This window comes from Perca flavescens, chromosome 24 (assembly GCF_004354835.1).
Source record: "Perca flavescens isolate YP-PL-M2 chromosome 24, PFLA_1.0, whole genome shotgun sequence".
Taxonomy (NCBI): Eukaryota; Metazoa; Chordata; class Actinopteri; order Perciformes; family Percidae; genus Perca; species Perca flavescens.
In genome coordinates this window covers 11451110-11473034 of record NC_041354.1, presented here as the reverse complement: position 1 = coordinate 11473034, position 21925 = coordinate 11451110, and the positions used below count along the sequence as shown (strand labels likewise).

General features: G+C 41.0%; 2 protein-coding genes across 3 annotated transcripts; one reads left to right on the top strand and one right to left on the bottom strand.

Moving 5' to 3' along the window:
- Window positions 1-822: 822 nt before the first annotated feature.
- Window positions 823-8721, top strand: LOC114550861 (gap junction gamma-1 protein). 2 transcript variants are annotated; one of them, XM_028571788.1, is made up of 5 exons: window positions 823-1043; window positions 5058-5329; window positions 5448-5673; window positions 5798-6478; window positions 7102-8721. In XM_028571788.1, the coding sequence occupies exons 2-5, from the start codon at window positions 5090-5092 to the stop codon at window positions 7113-7115; spliced, it is 1161 nt and encodes a 386-aa protein (XP_028427589.1). In that variant the 5' UTR covers window positions 823-1043; window positions 5058-5089; the 3' UTR covers window positions 7116-8721. The 2 variants fall into 2 exon arrangements, with proteins under 2 accessions (XP_028427589.1, XP_028427590.1); XM_028571789.1 differs by lacking the exon at window positions 823-1043 and adding an exon at window positions 1050-1247.
- Window positions 8521-12035, bottom strand: inha (inhibin subunit alpha). The gene is made up of 2 exons (XM_028571790.1): window positions 11303-12035; window positions 8521-10075 (listed from the first exon to the last, which is right to left on the bottom strand). Exons 1-2 carry the CDS (start codon window positions 11595-11597, stop codon window positions 9327-9329), a joined length of 1044 nt encoding a protein of 347 aa, XP_028427591.1. The 5' UTR covers window positions 11598-12035; the 3' UTR covers window positions 8521-9326.
- Window positions 12036-21925: the final 9890 nt, after the last annotated feature.

Sequence of the window (21925 nt, the reverse complement as noted above, 5' to 3'; positions counted from 1 at the left end):
ATAGCACGGGGTCCTCGGCAGAAAGGGGAATGATTAGATTATGCTGTTGTTGCACTCTGTACTTTTTAGCATTAAAAAAATTCAAGAATGTAAACCGTTTCTTACAACATAATTCTTCTCAGGTGGAGTTCCTTTGGACATGGGAGTGTTTAAAGGGGCAGTCCGCCCATTTTATACAGCAAGATCATTTTGGAAGATGTGAATATTGTGTCCATCCAATTAATATAATGGCAAATAATACAGAAACACTGCAGTCTAGTGGAGTGAACATTATAACCTTCATGAAGATATAACTCATTGCAGGACTGTTGTATTATGTAGGTGTGCATTATGAGTGTACGGGGAAAGTCTGCTATTGAAAGTGTACACAGCTTGTGTATTAATGAACCTCTATGAACTTACTACCTAACTTTTAACTGTATTTAGGAGGATTTTTTTTCAATAGGATATATTTGAAAATATTTTAGCAAGACATTGTTTGACCTTTATTTCATTTTTGGAGCATGGTTATGTGCTAAAATAACCTTAGGCATTTGCCTATAACAGCTTGCAGCAGAAAGGTTATATAGTGGCGTCACTGTGCCTCATGGTAAATAATAATAATAAAAAATCTCCTATAGCGTTTAATTCCCATAAGTTTCCTATGAAGACCTGGGGTTAGCACTTGCATAGCATCATTGTAAAACGTGTAATAGGCATCCAATAGTCCTTTGTCGCAAGGGCAGAACGGTAGTCGTCTTGGATCTCAGGTTTCAGGCGAGGGGCCTCCTCTTCTTGAATGAGGCCGATTTACGTGGAGGTGGCGCGGGGGGAGGAGGAGAAGGAGAGGGAGAGGGAGAGCAGGAGCCTGCAGGAATCAGAGACCTTTCTTTTGTCCTCTCGTTCTCGGGACCCAGACACATGGGGTCAACGCAGGCTGAATGGGTTCCTACTGAAAAGACTGCCTCGGACTCGGACGCACGCAGACGCCGATGAGAGAGCGCGCGCTAATTACGAAAACCTGGTCGAGCAATTAACACCGAGGAGAGAAGCCGCGCGGAAAGGTGGGTGTTCGGCAGCAACAGCAGTTTGTTAAGACAAGTTTAGTTTCTTTCTCCAAGTGATTTTTTTTAAATTCTTTTTTATTTTAAAACCTTGAGTTGAGCTGTTTTTGTCGTCCGGCTGCTGTGTTTTTACAAGCAGTGGTTCAGTCTCAATTTGTGGGGTTCCACGTATAACGAGTTTTGGAGTGCGCGTGCAGGAGAGCGGTGAGTCCTAGCTAGGTCTTTTTTTTTTTTTTTTTTTTTTTATTCTCCGTCCGTTTAAAACCTCAAAGGAGAACCTGTAACATGTTATAGAAGTCGCTGTTAGTTCGACTCAAAATGTCACGAGTTCATATAGAGTTTGATAAAACTGCCCCAAAAAATGTTTTTTGGTTGACACCATAGGAGATTAACAACTGCCACATCGGAATGGCTAGCTTAAATAAAGTCTCACCACGGACTTTTAGCATTGCAGTGATTTTCCCTGTGTTTTCTTTTTAACGAGTGGCCCGATTTCTCCTTCTAGCTAATAATAGTGGTTTGGACTTTCCGAACTAATCGGGTCTCTGGCTCTTCGAAATGATGGCTTCATCTTCCAATTCACCGGATTTTTTTGTTTCCCCACTGAAGCTTGGCAGAACTTTCTTTTCCTCCAGGAATGCCACAATTTCCAAAACAATTCAGTCTGACTCAGCAAAGCGTGTCCATAGCCTTCAACGGTTCTGCTGAGGCTGTTTTTAACCCTCCCTTTTTAACTTCTTTTTTTTATGCTTATTTGCAACAGAAAAGAAAATGGATCAACTCTCGCTCCCATCTGGATGTATCGCAAAGTCAGAAACAGTTTACTAGCGTAGTGACGCCACACAAGAGAGCAGTGATTGACACATTTTGTAGGTGCTGTGTTTTTGTTCTTGTTGTTGCTCAGGCTGAATGGGAATTGCATGTGCCCTCTGTCTGCTCCCTGAACCCTAAAAACTCCAGCTCTCTGCTTTTGGTTAGGCAGGAATGTTCGCTCGCCTTCGCTTTGTCCAGATCCTTTGCCCAAAAAACTCTTCAACCCCCTCCATCTCCTCCTGCAGCACATTGACTCCTGAAGCAGAAAAGCCATTAAATCAGTTGAGCTGGGTTTAGCCCACATGAGCAAATACGCTACTGTTTTAAAAGCTGTCTTTGGTTAGCTGTTGGCGAGGTTGGCATTGCAAAAAAAAAAAAGTTGTTTACTTGAGCTAGGAAACCAGTTTGTCTTGGTCAAATATGTTTGGTGACTTTTTTGTTTTTCCTCTTATGTCTTTATTTATTTAGAGAGAGAGAGATGGCTGGGAGGGCGTTTAACAGTTTAACAAGGGGTGCTGTAAAAGTTTCATCTAAGTACATTTGGCCTGTCTACTGTGGGAGGAGAGAGAGAGGGGTGTTAAACCTTTGGAGTTAGCCCTCCACCTCCTGGAAACCTTTCATGGGCCCTCAGCAGGAGCTAAACTCATCTTTTTTTGCGGCGGGGGCAGTAACACCTGCTGCACAGACTTTATCACAGTGAGCTACAGCTCAGAATTACTTTTTGGCTCTCCTGCCAAGAGTCAGTAGACTGAAATCGTTTAGTTCTTAGCAGACACACACACTAAGAAATAGATAGCCTACCACCCAAGGCAGTGATGTTTGTGAGTTTCATGTGATACGCATGTTAAACTTGCAAATTTGCATAGATTTAAATTTGTCCTTATACGGTGGAATTCAGACTGCAAGAATATGGCATGAGAACACTGAAAACGTAAAAAAGACACGGAAAGATGTTAACTTATTCGGAATTTTTTTGAGAATATCAAACTGTTTGACTGCATTGGCTCCATGAATGTTTGATAGCACGTCAAATACTGCATGTCTAACCTTTTTTTGTGTTGGCAAGGGCAAGTAATATCCAGTAAGTGTATGTTGGTTTTAAAGGTTGATAAGATGGCCCAAACAGAGGTTGAACTGCTTCAGAGGTCAAATTCAAACGCCAGCCTTTTGCTTCTTATGTTTCTGGAAGCATGTTGTTTATTTTTTATTTTTTTATTTATTCTACTGATATTAGACGTGCATTAGTGGTTAGGCTGCTGTGAGTTCATAATGCTTTCCATTTCTGAAAAGATGCTTTTGGTCAGCGCGCACCATTTTTGCATAACGGGTCGTGTCCTCGGAGCACAGTTTGAACCGGAAATGGCTGAATAACAAATCCCAGAAAGAGTTTCGGTGGAGGAAACCCAACACGCTGCTAACTGGGACGGATGATGTTTTAAAGGGCCAATCTGTCTCACTGAACATCAAAAGGGCTTTAAAATGTCAGCATTGACTTTTTAGCTGTGAGAAACCAACACATAGGAGTTTCTATGCCTCTACTCAAACACAATGTCATTTAGGTGGGGTTTGTAATTGTATGGTGGTCACACATCGCAGCTGTACTTGTTCCCATCTCAGGCTTTCTGTCAGGGTCACAGAGCTGTCTGTTTTTTCAAACATTTAACCATTCCCACCACCAAGAATCAACAGTTAGGCTACATGTAGGTACAGGTGATGGGTCTTGGGAGATAATGATCCCTTAGTTCTGTATTTTAACTTTTAGATCTGAGAAGTGTTGCAAGGCCTTTTAATTTTCACTGTCTGGATCGTGCCAAGACAGGCCAACTTCTAACATGTTTCCATAGTTTTGGTGCAACTGGTGAGTCTTAATATAAAGGTTCTGTTTTTCGTAAGAATATTTTTTCTGGTCAGGTTCAAGCAAGTCAGCCTAACCATATGAAGAAGGTGCCAGTTGCTGAAAAGGGATTTCGCAAAGGAATAGATGAGTAACCTGGCGTGGGAGGGCTCGGAGTATGAGGAGACGTGTCTACAGATGCTCGTAGCTAAAGCCTTGTCCTGTTCCAATGAGTCATGAAATGCTGGTTGTTTTCGTTGCTACACCCGGTTTCTCTTAAAGTAGAGGAGGTAGGTTCAAGGATCAAGATCCGAAAGGTTCTTAAGGGCCTTAGTTCGTTCAGCTCGGTTTGTGTTGGTGTTATTCAAATTAAGTTATTGTGACATTCGTATTATTTGAACATGTTTTCTTGTGGCTCCTTTGGTTCAGGGATGGACCCATCCAGATATTTAACCAAACTGATTCTAGATACCTTTTTAAAGTTTTGTGCTGTATTTGTAACATTCATTTTCAGTGCTAAAATAGACTTCAGGGCGAACTTTTCAGTTCATTTTTGAGAATCAAACCTAATCTTAATTCAGACATTTTGTTTAGTTTTCAATGAATCTCCAAAAAATGCTATTCAAACCTGTTCTGTAAATGCTAACTAAGTGATCCACGTTAAAGACACAATGCCTTTTATAATGGTTACTGAACTGAAAAAGGACCAGCACTGCTCTAAATGTCTTGGCCATGTTAAGGTATCAAGTTGTGCTTTTTAAAGAATTTAAAGGGACCACTTCTGGCAGTGTGGCAGGAAATAAATTCCTAACCCCATGCTCTGCCTTAGTATCATAATTCCTGCAGTCCAAAGCCACAGCAGGTCTCCTCACAGCTAGCTGCAACTTGCCAGCCAACACTTTGATGTTTGATTAAGCAGCTCAAGCTTAGCACGTCAGGGAGCTGTAAGAATGTGCGTTTACCACAAACCAGGACCCTTTTCATTACGGAGTAATAAGCGGATTATTTTCTTGATTAATAATTTGGTCTTGTTTTGCTCAACCAACAGTCCAAAAGCTAGAGATATTGAGTTTAACATTGCAGGAAACTAAGAAACTCAGCAAATATTCACACGTGAGGGGCTGGAAATTGCCAATAATTTTCTGTTGACTAAATGATGAATCTACTAATTGCTTGAGCTTTAATATCAAACTTGCTGCTTATAGTTGCTTTTTTTGTCAGTTCATTCTAGTTTGCACAGTGAGAGTAAAAGCCCCTGTATTTGCAATGCGAGGCCACTGTGCCTCAGGTGGGTCAACAAAACCAAGTAAAATAGTGCTAAATTGCTCATTACATTCCGTGTTCGGTCTGTTCTTTTTTCCATCCAGAGCTCATTTAGCTCCCTGGTCACCTTGGCACCATGAGTTGGAGCTTCCTAACCCGTCTGCTGGATGAGATCTCCAACCATTCCACCTTCGTGGGGAAGATCTGGCTAACTGTGCTCATCATCTTCCGCATCGTTCTGACAGCCGTCGGCGGTGAAACCATCTACTACGATGAACAGAGTAAATTTGTCTGCAACACGCAGCAGCCCGGGTGTGAGAACGTGTGCTACGACGCGTTTGCTCCGCTCTCGCACGTACGATTCTGGATCTTTCAGGTGAGCTGCGATCGTCGATGTATCTGCAGTCGTACTTTAAACTTTTATGCCTCTGAATAGTTGAGTCTAGCAAAATGGGTTCCAACATGTACATTTTATTTAATTTCTTTTTGTCCAGGTGATCTTGATCACCACCCCCACCATTATGTACCTGGGTTTCGCCATGCACAAGATTGCTCGCATGGATGACAACGAGTACCGGCCCGTCCGGAGCCCCAAGAAGAGGATGCCCATCGTCAGCCGCGGGGCAGTTCGAGATTACGAGGAAGCCGAGGACAATGGAGAGGAAGACCCCATGATAGCTGAAGAGATTGAACAAGACAAGCCCGACAAAGAAGAAAAAAGTACGTAGGAGATTTGAGCCGAAATATAGCAATCACAAGCAGTTTCAGTGTTCTGTCCCAGTATGTTTTACCCCCTTATCATGCTGTCAATATGGAATTCTGACCAGTCGGTTTTATTTTCAAGGCTCAGAGAAAAAGCATGACGGTCGTCGGCGGATCCTGCGCGACGGCCTGATGAAAGTCTACGTGTGCCAGCTGCTGTGGCGCTCCTCCTTCGAGGTCGCCTTCCTTTTCGGCCAGTACGTCCTCTACGGCTTTGAGGTGATACCCTCCTACGTCTGCACTCGCTCGCCGTGCCCGCACACCGTGGACTGCTTTGTGTCCCGCCCCACCGAGAAGACCATTTTCCTGCTGGTGATGTACGTCGTGTCTTTCCTCTGCCTGCTCCTCACCCTCTTTGAAATCCTCCATTTGGGCGTGGGCGGCATCCGCGACACCTTCCGCAAGCGGGCCATGCTCGGCTCCCGTGCCCCCCTTCCATCCTCCTCGCGTTCCATGCCCACGGCTCCGCCCGGATACCACGCCACCGTCAGGAAGGAGAAACTGAAAGGAGACCTGAGGGACTCGCCGATGGCCGACTCCGGGCGGGAGAGTTTCGGGGACGAGGGGCCGTCGTCCAAAGAGCTGGAGCGGTTGAGGAGGCACCTGAAGCTGGCCCAGCAGCAACTGGACCTGGCCTACCAGGTGGATGAGGGAAGCCCTTCACGGAGCAACAGCCCCGAGGTCAACGCGGCTGCACAGACGGCCGCCGAGCAGAATCGCCTCAACTTTGCCCAGGAAAAGCAGGGGGAGGCAAGCGAGAAAGGTAATGAATACACTGCTAGAATATGCCCTTTAACTGGTTCAAATGATTGTTGCTAAGAATACCTCTTTACAGGCAGTTTGTATAGAGTACCATCTCCGTTGGACACATGGCAACAGGACTGTCTTTATTGATTCCATTGCGACAACGTTTTGAGACCATTGAACCAAGGAGTTCAACCTTTCTTAGTAAAGAAAGCAATAAGGCGATAATCCTGAAGTCATTTATCCAAAATAAATCCTCCCAAACCTTTCCATGTTTTTATAGAACTGAAAATGAAAAATGAGACATTTAAAACAACCATTAGTTGTAGCCCTAAACTGTACGCTATAATTTTTTTTGCCATAGCATCCAGAAAGAAAGTATTGCCAACGTATAAAATAAAAGTATAAATACTTTTTGTACAAGTAATTTTCTGAACTACGAATCAGATCAATTGTTACAATAATTGCAGATCATTTTCTGTCGATCAAAATTTTTATCTCCGTTGTAAACATAGCTGCCTGTTTTTTTTCTTTTTTTAATAAAGCATGACCAAGTCAGCAAACCATCATGTTGCCCAAGAACCTTCTAAAAAGTGAACAAACATGCTGAATATTCTTCTGTTTCTTCTTGTCTTCTCCTAGGAATACATGCCTGAGTGTGCTTCCTGCCTCAAACGTCTGTTCTTCCATTCCCACTGGCCTTAAACACATGGAGGAAGCGCATATCAGAGGGCAGTCAGACCACTGAGGGAGACCACAGCGTGTGTGTGTGTGTGTGTGTGTTTGTTTGTGTGTGGATGAGAGAAATAAGCCTTTCAGTATTAGGGGTCAGACAGTAAAGAGAAAAATGCTGACCAAGCTGTGTTGTGACAAATGGTTCATCTCCAGGACTCTAAACTTGAAAGCCGGCCACATCTCTGGTTTCTGCATGCTAACCTCCTTCCAAACCTTGACTGTGCCTTTGGCTGAAACCTTGTCTACACCCTGTTCTTTCGCCTGCTCTTGTGTTTTTGTGGCCATGCAGTAATCCTCGTCCATTTCAGACCTTGTAAGGATTATCGAAAGCTTTAAAGTCCTCTGGCCAACCAAGTGTGCTTGTGTTGTCTCCCTCACAAAAGAGAGGCTCTCTATTTATGAAATGTTGCCGAATGTTGGTCTCACTTTGACAATCTCAAAGAACGCAGCCTTTGGTTATGTCATTTCTGGAGCGTGTGCAGCAACAAAGGCGGCCTAACCTGCGCTAGATGAGTCCTGTTTAATTTAAACCGATTTAATGTTAGGGTTAATGTTGATCAGCCACAAACCACACCATTTCAGAAATATTTGACAGAATTTTGAAGCCTGTATATTTACTCCAATTGGCCAAAATGTTTACCTGGGAAATGCTTGAATTCTTTAACGACAGGAAATGTTCCTAAGAATAATTTTTTTTTTTTTTTTTTTTTTGTACAATCCATTCATTTAAAATATTCCATTTATTTTTACCAGTACTTAACTAGAATATTTACTTTTGTCTAGAAGGGACGTTTTGGAACCACAAATGCCAGCTCTTTCACACGCTCTTAGATGTCAGTAAACCCCTTCTTTCCTAAATGATGTAACTATAAAAGAAAAAATGATTCATCACAATGTTCGTTATTGCAGAAATTTAAAGAATAATTTTGACATTTTGTGGGGTTTTTTATTATTTTTTTGCTAACAGCTGGAAACCTCTGTCTTCTGGGCTACTGTCAACAACGAAATTCTATCCTTTTTGAAATTTACATTCTTCTTTGGTGAGGCATATTTTCCATCCTTGACATGCACCACTACCCCTCGGTTGTGCTGAAACATGGATGCTTTCATCTATCCTGGAAGAAACGCAACCCAGCTGAGGAAAGGATGACAGTTGGCTGCTGACACACGGCCCTGTGCCATGTAAACACGCATAATCTACAATTCATCATCAGACTTTTGATCAATAGCTTTCAGTGTTCATACAGAGGTCATACTTTTTCATAACCTGTCAGTTAGATTAATGATCTTTGGCTGAAATAATGAAACTACAGATTGCCAAAGAGCTGTTTGATGCTGTATTTTTTTATTTTATTTTTTTTTGTAATCATCTCACTTCCACTTTTGCTACTTATTGCAAGGTACGACATTCCGTTTTGAATATGGTATTTCAATGTTTTTTTTTTTTTTTTCTATTGCCAGTTTTGTAGTTTTTGTAACTGTAGAGATTATTTTGTCTTCAGAGTAAATAAATATATTTGAAAAGTATTTTATAGGCTTGCTTCTTTCTGTGGTAAAGTTGCAGCACTTTTTTTTTTTTTTTTTTTTTTTTAAAGATATGAATCCGGAGCTTAAACAATGAAATGTCTGGAATTTACAGGACGCAAGAGTTCCATGTTCAAATCAATTCTTTATCATATTGTAGTTACTAGCAGTCAGGCTGTATATGAAGGTATTTAAGTGATACAGTGGAAAAGTAGTATTACACTGCCCTCTAAAGGTCGGAATCCCAACAGCCCGAGGCTCGGCCTTGCACTTTCTACTTACCGTACCTAAATCAAAGCATGTGATTAGCAAGTGGCATTAAAAAGCAGAGCTTTAAAGGTTCTATTCACACAAATTAGACCACTTTTTCTAACTAAGTTGTATCTGACGTTTTATGTGCTTCAGATTTTCCAGACTTGCTGTGGACAGTTTTCAGAGGGGACTAATTCTTTGGTAGCAGTTAGTTCAAATTGGAGCCAGAAATCTCAAAAAACCTCAGCACATAAAACCAGAAATGACAGCTTTGCGAGATAGCAGATAAGTAAACAATACATGTCATTTTATTTTTTTTGTCATTTGGGAGAACTGGCTCTTTTAAGCTAAAATGTTCAGATACAAGAACACTCTTCAGGTATGATGTTGGGCAAGGTCTCGTACTTGAACGAGTAGCAGCCGTCAGATGTTGTGGTGATCCTCAGGGACTTCATGGTCCCGGGGACCGGAGCGCAGCACTGCGTGATCCCCAGCATGGCGGCGGTTCGATCCCGGGCGGAGCAGTTCCCGTGACAGTAGTAGAAAGTCAGCATCTTTGGATGGACGATCCAGTTGTCCCAGCCCAGCTCCTCGAAGCTGATTTCAATCTCAGCTCTGTGGCAGTCGTCGTGCTGGGGTCTCTCCCGAGAGGGCCGCCGGAGCAGGTCGATGGCAGAAAGAGACCAGGGAATGGTCAGCGGCGCGTGGCGGGGGGAGCGGACGGGACCACGAGGCTCAGCGTGGAGGTTAAGGAAGGGCGTCTTGTCTGGCTCGTTGGCGCGGCACTGGCAGGCTGGACAGCGGACCTGGAGCAGAAAAGGGCCCTCGCGCAGAGAGGCGAGCAGGGTTTGATCCAGGTGGTAGGTGGTCCATCCATCCGAGCTCGTCTTGGATGGAGCCTCGGCCGCCCGAAGAAGCTTCTGCGCTGCGGTGAGAACGAACAGCTGGGCAGAGGAGTTGGCCGCGGCTCCTTCGCCCGCATAGAACCAGAAGTGGGCAGATGTGACTAGGGTCTCGTGGTTGTTGGTGGAGGGCTGGAAGTAATATGTGAAGTGGCTGTTGGAGGTTCCTCCCGGAGCTGAGTCAGGTCTGGCACAGGATGAGTCTGCCAAAGTGATATAAGAGAGCAGTTAGCGACGTTTATTGCTTTTTTTTATTTTTTATTTTAGTGGGCAATTTGGGGCTCCCTCAGGGTCCTGCTGTTATCTAGAGGAGGCTCCAGTGTCTACGGTTTCTTTCAGATAATACACAGCACTATACTTTTTAAATGAGATTCACAAACAAATTAGAATCGCACATAAAATCTTGATTTTGCTGAACTCTAGTGGTTTAGCTTCTTACTGTGCTGCAGTTATGCACAGCTGTACTCTTCTATCTATGTCCAGGGCACTGTGACATCACTTGTTGGTCTGACCAAAACAGACTTTTAACCGGAGAGGGCCGTGAAACTGCATTTCAGCCCGGCGTTAAGTTGCTCTTTAAAGCACATTAAACATAAACAATATACAAATAGGGTCTTTAAGTAAAGGCCACTTCAGTTGTTATATACGGTAACCCTTTACAATAAGGTACACAAAAAAGTAGGTAGTTAATGATGAGTTACTGTTTTTGAAAGGGTAACGAATGATTAGTTACCCTTTTTCAGAAGGGTAACGAATGATTTAGTTACCCTTTTTCAAAAGGGTAGTTACCCTTCATTCGTTACCCTTCTGAAAAAGGGTAACTACCCTTTTGAAAAAGGGTAACTAATCATTCGTTACTCTTTCAAAAACAGTAACTAATCATTAACCACCTACTTTTTTGTGTAGGCCTACCTTATTGTAAAGTGTTACCGTTATATCATATTAATATACAGTGTAAGTATTTAAATGTATTTGTTTCACATCTGCAGCTTGCATATAGTGAGTTTACTGCAATATGAAATAATGTGATTTCAACATTAAGATAAGCAAAGCAATGGCTACGTGGAATATCTGACAATTAAGTCCGGGAGGTCAAAGAAAGCACTTTGCTGCACTTTTAGAAAAAACCAAATCTTGATGAATGTATTTTCACATGAATGGGCAGTTTAGTTGTGCAGTTCCAAGAACAATATGATAAATTGGTGCTATTTTTGAATGTATTTGTCCATTAGGCTATATTCTTTTGAAAATCTGGTTGATGTATAATTTCAGTCTTTAAAAAAAGTCAGACTCTCCCACAGAAAACAAAATGTGTCATATTATAGGACAAAAACACACATTCTCTTTTGAATGAAGGAAGATAAAGGAGGGGAATATAGAGTGTTAAAGGTATTATTCAGGTAAAAAACAACAACAACAAAGCGTCTCACCAGAGCCGGGAAAGAGAATAATTTCAGATGTTTCTTTGGTCGGACCGCTTTGATGGTTGACCCACGCTGTCCTGCTTGTCCTGGGGGCCCTCCGGGGTGCGTGCCTTGCTTCGGGCTGGGCCATGTCCCTGTCGGGACCGTGCGCTAGAGGAGGCTCCTCCAGCCCGAGGCCCTCCAGAACCCGCTCTCTGAACCAGGACAACACCGCTTCCCGGGACAGCTCCTCTCCGCTGCAGGCCTGTGTCAAAACGTGGATCCACAGAGGGCCCAGGATAAAGAGAGCACAGGACGCCATGGCTGTACTGTTTTCACAAACACTTGACACTCTTGGGCGCAAAACACCTTCCACGAGTAACAACTAAAGCAGAAGTCTGACGACTTGGACCGGTTCAGAGAAGGCACCGAGTTTCTATAAAAGACGGAGGTGCAATTAGCCCCAGAAAATTCAATCTCTCCCGTGACTTACTTTATTCTAACGCATATTAGTCTGGCTCTGCAGCTATCTGGGTCCGAGTTAAGTCTGCAAGCAGAAGCTATTTGTTGCCAACACATGAATGGAAGATAGCAAAGAATGGCCTTGACGGCTGGGATGTTGCGTTATCTGTTTCTGCGGCTGTTTCACACACCATCGAGGGAATGTGTCTGCATTGTGTCTGTTTTATTTTCTCCTTTTGTGTCCTGCGGAGTTGCTTTTTTCCCCCGTTGGTGTAGTTGACTTTTTGCCTGAACGAGGGTCAAGAAATCAGCCACTGTCACACGCTGTACGTGGAAAGTTTTTTTTTTTTTTACACTCTATAGTGTCAAGTCTTCAGAGCCATTTTGCTTATACGTGAAAATGATAACATACTCTAAACTGAACTTTTTTTTTTACATTTCCCCATACTGTAGCCTTACGTAATCCTGATTAAATATCACATCTTCTGTTTTTTTTTTTTTTATCATCACCTGTTACATGTGGATAATAATTGCTTAGCCTATAGGCCTATCTGTAATTCTACCAACAACAAAAAAATGTTTCTCTGTAAAATAAAAGACATCTTTATGTTTGGAGCAACCTTCTCAAGAGCCTTAAAACATGAATCTGTGCCCTTTATTGCAGGAGTGTTCATTGTGCACACTTTGACTTCATCGTGGAGGGCATACCTAACACTGACACGCAACAAAAAGTCTTCCTCCTTTATCTGACTGGCCTTGAATCCTTGAATCCGTCTCAGAGAACGTTTTTGTGTGTGTTTGTGTTTCTGTGGGCCTACCAGGACATGTTATCAGCTGTTTAACAGGCCAAAGACCAGATGGTCACGACAGCTTTGTTTAGAACCAACCAGTTGTCTGTGGAGTTGTATTTTAGAGTAAGGCTATAAGACGTTTACACTGTGACACAAATAATGTTCAATCAAGGTCAGTCACACTCAACATGTTCTATTGTTGATAATACTAATTATCAGGGCGGCCTCTAGATCACCCAGTAGAGCGTGCGCCCCACGTAGGCTGAGTCCTTCGCAGCGGCCCGGGTTCGAATCTGACCTGCGGCCCTTTGCTGCGTGTCATCCCCTCTCTCTCAGAGCCGGCCTGACCCATAAGCGAACTAAGCGTCTGCTTAGGGCCCCGTGGCTACCAGAGGCCCCCAAGAGCGCTTGAAATGTCCACAATAGAGCTCATAACAAAGCCGGTCTATTTAAAGATAATGTTGCTGCTAAGAGGTTTCACATTAGTCTTTAAATGTATATTTGTACATTATGAGTGCTTAAACTAATATTTACAATACACAAGTTGGTTTAGTGCCAAGTGCAGCGGCAGCATGTTACAATGTGGAGAGTCCCCCGAAACCAAATCCTGCTTAATCCCCCAAAAGTCTAGGGCCGCGGCCCTTCCTCTCTTTCTCTCCCCCCTATTTCCTGTCTATCCACTGTCACTATCAAAGGGGAAAGCCCCAAAAAAGAATCTTAAAAAAACAAACAAATTATTACAAATGATTTGATACGTTCTAATGTACTGATATATTTACATTAACTAAGCTGTTAATGACAGCGGTTTTACTTTATGACATTTGATCAGTGAGACTATGTAACTTGTTAAACAGCGGCCACTGTGGTCACAAGTAGTCATTACAGAATGCTGGCACTTTGACGTGTCACAGTGGAAAAGGCAAACGTGTAATAAAAAGAGTGATAGCTCAATTTAATTTAGCTTTGCCGGTTTCAGGATTCTGGTATTTTTCATACATTCATATTTTTCATTTTTTTGGGGACATTTTTAAATATAACTCAGCATCAGCAACGTTATAGCAACACCTGCGCAAACCGTCAGGAAACAACCAACTCTCCTGGTGAGTTAGCTAGCTAGGCTACACACTTTGCTTTACTTTTTGTGATGTTGAAATGTCTATTTTTGTCATAATATAAGAAGATTTTTGTGGCATGCTTCAACGTAGCGTTAGTCTGGCAGTAACACAAGAAGAGAAGTGTCACAAAGTCAGCAAAGTGACGCAGTATAACGTCTGTTACACAGCAATGTCTCAACTTTGCTAATGTTAGCTTAGCTTAGCTAACAAAAGAACTAAATTATCTCTATTGTTAATGTATTATTAGTTAGAAAAGTGCTACTTCCCATGATGTCTTTACCCAGCAGATTCCCAAACGAAATATTGTTTTTCATCAATTTTGTTATTCATTATCTTATTTCTTCATCATACCTGCAACAGTTATTTATTTATTTTTTACTGGAAAATAGAATACATATGATCAGTCAATGCAGTACGTAAACAGATAAGATGTCAAAAATATAAACGAGTAATACAATATGAAGGTAAAAATGGAAGTAATAGTCTAAACAGAGGGAAATAAAAGATACAAAAGGGACAGACTTTCAAAAATCGTTAATAATATATACCCCAGGAGCACTTAAACAGAGAAATTTGAGTAGACATCAGATATTAAGGTAGCTTTCTTATTGGATACCAGCTTAAGAGACTCTAAAGTACATGTCAAATTCAACTTGGAATAATTTGAAGCATCTGGAAAATTTTGCCTTATGGTTATGGAATTTATCTAATAAAATAAAGAGATTTACAATATTACATAACTTTCTATCTTTACTTTCAAATCATACCTGCAACATGTTCGTTTCCGGTTTGTACAATATCACGTGCAGTCTACTAGGGTGCTTGCCTATTTTATGGAGCGTTTGATTTAATCCTGTATGTGTCCTGTTTTCAGACGGGTATAATGGCCATCTCCTGCTTTTTGAATACAAAGGTGCCTCGCTGTGTCAAGCAAGTCCCAGTATTCCTGCCAGGTTTTGTGCATGATAGTTTTACTGTAACCTCAACCACCTGTCATTTAAATAATTGTTTTAGCCAATATGTCTCCTTTTTCCATTTCCTCCCACCCATAAGTGAGCAGGAACCCAAAGGAAGAAGCTATCAAATCCCCTATGTAGCCTCAGTAGCACATGAACAATGTCATACACAATATCCTGCCTGCGTGACAACTTTCCAGACTTTGACTGTGGTAACAAACTGTCTGAAGCCATTACAACACTGGGCTGGTTATTGTCTTCCACCCCTATATTCCAAGTAGGCCTACATACAGCTACCAGGGCTGCACGATATTAGAAAAACATATGGTATGCAATAACGTTGTTGAATATAGCGATAATGATATTGCTTGCGATAAATAAACAGATATTCAAGTGTCCTCATTTCTGCTGCTTTCAGTATTCTGCTGAAATACAACACATTGCTTGTTGAATCTCAAACAAATAAAAGGAAATAATTAAAAAAAAAAAGAAGTTACGTTTTAAAGTACAGCTTTCTACTGATAAAAAAAAAATCGGAGTGTCTTTCACGATATGTTGAAGCCTTTCCCAATGAGTATATTGCGATGACGATTTAAAAAAAAAAACACGATAATATTGAGCAGCCCTACTATGTACACTGAAAGGCGGTCTGAAACTCTCTTTTTCACTGCATCAGTGCGTCACTACATCATAATGAGGGATGAAGAATGCAGCACCTGTATGCCCCAGTCTCTGGTTCTTTTGAGCCTGAACATCTTGTGTTGTTCAATAATGTTTTGTACTATTAACTGCTTGGGTAGCAGTTTAGGTTTCTCTTTTAATTTTTGCTGCAGACTTGTATCTATGGATGGCATAATGAATCTCCACGGAGGCATAGCTGATAATGGAACAGCGGGGCTGATAAATGCTAAAAAAGTTAATTGCCTCCGTACTTAATACTTAAAGTCTTATTGTCTGGACCAAACTATGCAGGTTGTGAATTGCCTGCTCCAAGCATGGCTACAGTTTCCATTCAGAGGCTTATAATTATGGTGGAAACTTCCAATAATGCTTTTATATCAGAAACAAATATATAATGAACATTTGGATCTCAAGATCAAATATGGATGCAGTGCACTAAAAGTCAATGTGTTTCGAGTGATGCATTACGTATGCAGTTATGATGCTGATAGTCTTAATTGTCAGACTGAAATGAAAAATGACATCATTTACCAGAAGAGGGCGTTAAAACACTACATCACCAGATGTGTGTCTTTCATGACAGCAACATTCTTTTGGCCAAAACACAGCACAGGCATGCAATATACACTCACCTAAAGGATTATTAGGAACACCCTACTAAGATCGTGTTTGACCCCCTTTCGCCTTCAGAACTGCCTTAATTCTTTGTGGCATTGATTCAACAAGGTGCTGGAAGCATTCTTTAGAAATGTTGGCCCATATTGATAGGATAGAATCTTGCAGTTGATGGAGATTTGTGGGATGCACATCCAGGGTACGAAGCTCCTGTTCCACCACATCCCAAAAATGTTCTATTGGGTTGGGATCTGGTGACTGTGGGGGCCATTTTAGTACAGTGAACTCATTGTAATGTTCAAGAAACCAATTTGAAATTATTTGAGCTTTGTGACATGGTGCATTATCCTGCTGGAAGTAGCCATCAGAGGATGGGTACATGGTGGTCATAAAGGGATGGACATGGTCAGAAACAATGCTCAGGTAGACTGTGGCATTTAAATTATTAAATTATGTCCAATTGGTACTAAGGGGCCTAAAGTGTGTCAAGAAAACATCCCCCACACCATTACACCACCGCCACCAGCCTGCACAGTGGTAACAAGGCATGACAGATCCATGTTCTCATTCTGTTTACGCTAAATTCTGACTCTACCATCTGAATGTCTCCACAGAAATCAAGACTCATCAGACCAGGCAACATTTTTCCAGTCTTCAGCTGTCCAATTTTGGTGAGCTTGTGCAAATTGTAGCCCCTTTTTCCTATTTTTAGTGGAGATGAGTGGTGGGGTCTTCTGCTGGTGTAGCCCATTCGCCTCAAGGTTGTGCATGTTGTGGCTTCACAAATGTTTTGTTGCATACCTTGGTTGTAACGAGTGGTTATTTGAGTCAAAGTTGATCTTCTGTCAGCTGGAATCAGTCGGCCCATTCTCCTCTGACCTCTAGCATCAACAAGGCATTTTCACCCAGTAACAAAATCCCAGTAACTGAGCAGATTGGGAAATACTCAGACCAGTCCGTCTGGCACCAACAACCATGCCATACACAAAGTTGCTACACACATTGTTTTCAGTCTCCCCACAGCTGTAGGACTAGCACAGAAGGTCATGTCTGAAGGAGTGTCGGTGCAGGTGTTCATGTCCAAACGCCCGAAATTGGCCTTCAGGATGTTAATGACTCCTGTTTCTGAGGGTGGGAGAGAGATGAAGACAAAATGTGTCATAACACAGACAAGACTGACTAGAGCTGGGCAATATATCAATATTATATCGATATCAGGATATGAGATTAGATATTGTCTTAGATTTTGGATATCATATAATAATAATTATATAATAATATTTATAATATTTATACCAATAGTCAACACTCCAATATCGTTGGGCTATCAATATCGAGGTATTTGGTAAAAAATATCGTGATATTTGATTTTCTCCATATCGCCCAGCCCTAAGACTGACTTAAGCTAAATAGAAACCTTGTTAGACATACAATTAATTAAATTTTATGTTATGCAATCCACACCCATTCCCCCTTCTTCTTCTTGTAATGTCTTAAAGCCGATGTTGCAAGGTTTATTTTCTAACGATTTTTTGCAATTTGCTTGTTTGTAATAAACATTTAAACTGTTACCCAACAACATCAAATACAATAGATATCACAAAACGGAATAAAATACGAAAAAGTAGTACTTTTTTACAGTGGTTTCTCCTTTCCCCCACAATGCATTGCATGACGTCACGTTGGGGAGACGACAGGCGAAAGCCCCGTCTCGGTCTCGTGAGATGATTGATGGGGCGGGAAAGAAGAACAAACACAGTTCTGCAACACACATTTGTATTCATTATTTGGACTTTTCTCTACTTACTTTTGTTTTTTGTTTGATTTTGTTTTAAATAAACCCAGCTGTTCTGTTCTTTTTAAAAGGTACAGTACCCTTGGTAAATTAAGAACTATGTTTAGTAAGTAAATGTAAGTTCAAAAAAAACAAAAAAAACTCACATGAACTTGATCCATCTTATCGTGTCTTTGTGTATGCACTTTTCGCCCGAGACCACGGCGGGCTGGCTTCTGGCAGTGCAGTCAGCAGAGCTCTTCACACCAGGCTGCACTGACAGCACTTCAATCACGTGTCCTTCAGCTGATCATACACACACACACAACATGGATCATGAAGCAAAATATTAACAATGGGTGATTGTAGGAAAGGGAGAGAACGGAGCTGAAGCCCGATAGTAAAGAAGGTGGCGAGAGTAAAGGGATAGAATACTTACGGCATTGCAGCTGGCTGTTTACACCAGGACCTGCCACATCATAGAGTTGTCCTGCAGCAAAACATTGTGTAAGTACTGCATATCAGTTGATCACACTGTATAGAGTAGAGGGAATATTTGAAGGGTCGTGATAGGATTGACAGGAGAATTACTGTATCATTTTGGATCATTCTTTACAGAATAAAACCATTTACTGGCACAAACAAAACATAAATCAAGGAAGGAAATCAGAGGATCATATACTATAAATTGTAATGATTTACCATCCGATATCCAACACCAAGTAGCAGCCAGGACTGAAAGATACAAAACATAAAAAAAGATAGAATTGATCCTTTAAATGACAACATAACAAAATAATTTGGTCCCATTTTTCAAGTAACTCTCAGTTAATGACCATTTAATGACAACAGAACAGGTGGTATACCCACAGGCGATGATTGTCTATCTTGTGGAAAGCGTCTTGTCAGTCGTAGCAAGTGATGATTACACAGCAGAGCTCAGCTTTTTATACAATTTCTTCTTTATTTGTTTTGTATGCAAACGCAGACATCCTTAAATAGGACTGCCCTGAAAACCTACAGTTGTTTACCTACAGTAAACAGCTCTGGGCGTGTACGCAGTACAGTAAATACAGTACAGAATTTGATTATGATTTATGTTTTATGAGACTGTTTTAAGGCAGAAGAAGAATACTATCAAATACAGTGAGGTCCCAGCACTTTGGCTGTACTCCTCGTACTTGGATAACTGATTTTGAATTCATATGAACTGGAGTGTTCTGTGGCTGGAAGGACTTGTCGCCACAGCTCCTCAAAGTCAAACCTGCCATAAGCGGGATAAAGTCGGGGAGATCTGAAGCATGCCCGGGTCCTTTCAAATTCAGTCATCCATTACCTCAGCTCCACAGAGGGGTGTCAGTGGATCAAGGTGCTTGGCTTAAGTTTGTAGACAAACAGTAAGCAGTAATATATATATTAGGGCTGGGCGATAAATCGATTTTATCAATTAACTCGAATGTGTAGTTAACGTGGATTTGTTTAAATGAAAAATCAAACCGTAAAATGATTTGAACTTTAAACGAGGAACGAGAAGTGAATTACCTGTATGTGTGAAAACAGCTTTATCTCACACATCCGTTTTGTTGTTGAATAATCAAATGGTATACATGCCCCATGTGTGTGCGTGTGTGTATGAGTCAAAACAAAATAAAACTTGTTTTGAACAATTTCTTTATCATCTGCAGATTGGTTTTAAGTAAAGGGAGAAAAAAAAATCGATTTACTCATGATTGTATGTATATCTGAGATTTTGACTATGCTGCGTACAGTACGTAAGTCGTCTTAACATTGACTGTGAAGTCGCTCCCTGTCCATTGCATCGTTGTTTCAAAAAGAAACATGACCACTCAGTGTGTTATATAAATTAGAGATAACATGATGACTTGTAGAAATGCTGTATTCATTCTCTGAAGCTTAAATAAATTCAGAAAAACAAACCGATGACAAACATTTACTTAATATAACTAGATGATATTTGGCTATGCAGTGCAGTGTCTTTAGGATATTAATCTTTGTCTTTGCCCAATATTAGCACACCTCAGGGTACAACAGCTTTTCACAGACAAGTTTAAACACTTTGTTCCTGTGTACTGAGAAGACAAGTATAACCAAACACTGATAATAACATTTCAGCTTTCTTAATACTAATACCAGATCTTGGTATTAGCAGTTATTGTTCTTTATAATTTTAAAGGGGAACTATGCCATTTATTTTTTTTTAGCTTAATTTACCTTGGCTTCGGAGTCATTGGAATGGTTATATGACTTTTTTTCGGGTTGAATGGTGGTCGTCTCGCTCCCCCCTAGTGCCTGTGAGCTGAAAAACCACTCTTGCAACTTTGGGCGGCGTGCCTCAGGCCTCAGCGTCAGGAAGTATTGCGCGATATCAGGTCTTGCGATGTAACGAATTTCTTCACAGCACTGTACACATATGCCCATTCAGGAACTGGCTAACAAGGTAACGATGGAGTTTTTCACACTATTGTCATGGCTGAGCCGGCAAAAAAGAAGCCCGAAAGCTAGGAAAGCATTGTCAGAGAAAGAGGAAACGGCAGACTGACCGAGCGAGGAGTCAGACACAAGTAAACATAGGAGCTGCCAAATGTCTAATCCGAAGCTGTAGAGGGAGTTCTATAGAGAAACCTGCAAGCAAAAAGCGAAGAAATGGCCAGAACTGCATCTCGACCCTTTAACACAGTCCCATGCAAGCTCTTCGTCAGGAAACATTTTGCTTGGGAGCATCCTAATTCATGTAATTTATAAAAAAAATTAATTACCAACAACATTTTAAATTAATATTTTCAGGGTGAAAACAAACTTTGACTATGCTGCGTTTGAATAACAAGACATCTTAACATTGACTGTGAAGTCGCTCCCTGTCCATTGCATCCTTGTTTCAAAAAGAAACATGACCACTCAGTGTGTTATATAGCAATAACGTGATGACTTGTAGAAATGCTGTATTAATTCTCTGAAGCTTAAATAAATTCAGAAAAACAAACTGATAACAAACATTTACTTAATATAACTAGATGACATTTGGCTATGCAGTGCAGTGTCTTTAGGATATTAATCTTTGTCTTTGCCCAATATTACAACACCCCAGGGTACAACAGCTTTTCACAGACAAGTTTAAACACTTTGTTCCTGTGGGAAACTTTGAGAAGACAAGCATAACCAAACACTGATAATTACATTTCAGCTCTCTTAATACTAACAACAGATCTTGGTATCAGCTGATATTATTCTTTATAATCTTAACACAGTCGCATGCAAGCTCTTGGTCAGGAAACGTTTTGCTTCGGAGCATCCTAATTCATGTAATTTATTAGAAAATGAATTGCCAACAAAATTTTAAACTAATATTTTCAGTGTGAAAACAAACTTTGTAGGACTAAAAAATTAAACTGCCAGTTTTTTTTAAAAATTTATTTATAAAATCTTAAAACTGTTTCACAAATTGCTGCATATTTAGCCCATGAATGACTGAATCTGCGCTTACTTAAGTGGTTTCCTGCAGGTCCAGCTATGCAACTTCTATGTTTTTGAAGAACAAAATTACAATTGCTTTTTGGGATGAATGGAAGATAGTGAATTTTTACTTGTGCTTTGAATGAAACCCTTGATACTGATACTCTTATTTTGCTTTGTGAATAGATTAAAGGAAAAAAACACGCATTCATTCTGGATTTAGGTCAGAGTACAGTACACTTATCTAAGTGTGTGTAGGCGCTTTTACATTTGCAAGTTTGCGATCATATATTTATTAATACCAATATCACAATTCAAAGAATAACTGGAACGGCTAGATGTTCATAAACATATGTAACTAAAAAAAAAAATTAACAAGACTTCATAAAGAAAGAAGAGGGACAGTATACAAATACACCAATCAATTAAATAAAACACAGATACAGATAGTCTGCAAACTGCCAAAAAAAAAACGGCCTGATAATCGCTTTATCCCTCTCCGACCACTTAACATTGCACGGCATTGTTATATCACTGCCCTACAGTTGGATGAATCAGTGCCCTTTATTCTTAGACTTTCTTTTTATAGCAACTCCAACTGCCACATGCATGCTGCTTCTGTTCTGCCTGTCACACACACACACACACACACACACATACACACACAGACACACACACACACAAGCTCCCACACTCCACTGTGTGTGTGGGGGTGAGGGGGGGGGGGGGCGGGGGTCATACACGGCAACCCAAGAAATGTGACCTATCTGTGGTGGTGCAGCTGT

What these genes read in the sequence shown, in the direction of transcription:
- inha (XM_028571790.1), bottom strand. Translation starts at nt 11,597, where the DNA reads ATGGCGTCCTGTGCTCTCTTTATCCTGGGCCCTCTGTGGATCCACGTT. An exon ending in TATTCTCTTTCCCGGCTCTG is followed by an intron (nt 10,076 to 11,302) that starts GTGAGACGCTTT and finishes TCACTTTGGCAG; the next exon opens with ACTCATCCTGTGCCAGACCT.
- LOC114550861 (XM_028571788.1), top strand. Translation starts at nt 5,090, where the DNA reads ATGAGTTGGAGCTTCCTAACCCGTCTGCTGGATGAGATCTCCAACCAT. An exon ending in TACGATTCTGGATCTTTCAG is followed by an intron (nt 5,330 to 5,447) that starts GTGAGCTGCGAT and finishes CTTTTTGTCCAG; the next exon opens with GTGATCTTGATCACCACCCC. An exon ending in GCCCGACAAAGAAGAAAAAA is followed by an intron (nt 5,674 to 5,797) that starts GTACGTAGGAGA and finishes TTTATTTTCAAG; the next exon opens with GCTCAGAGAAAAAGCATGAC.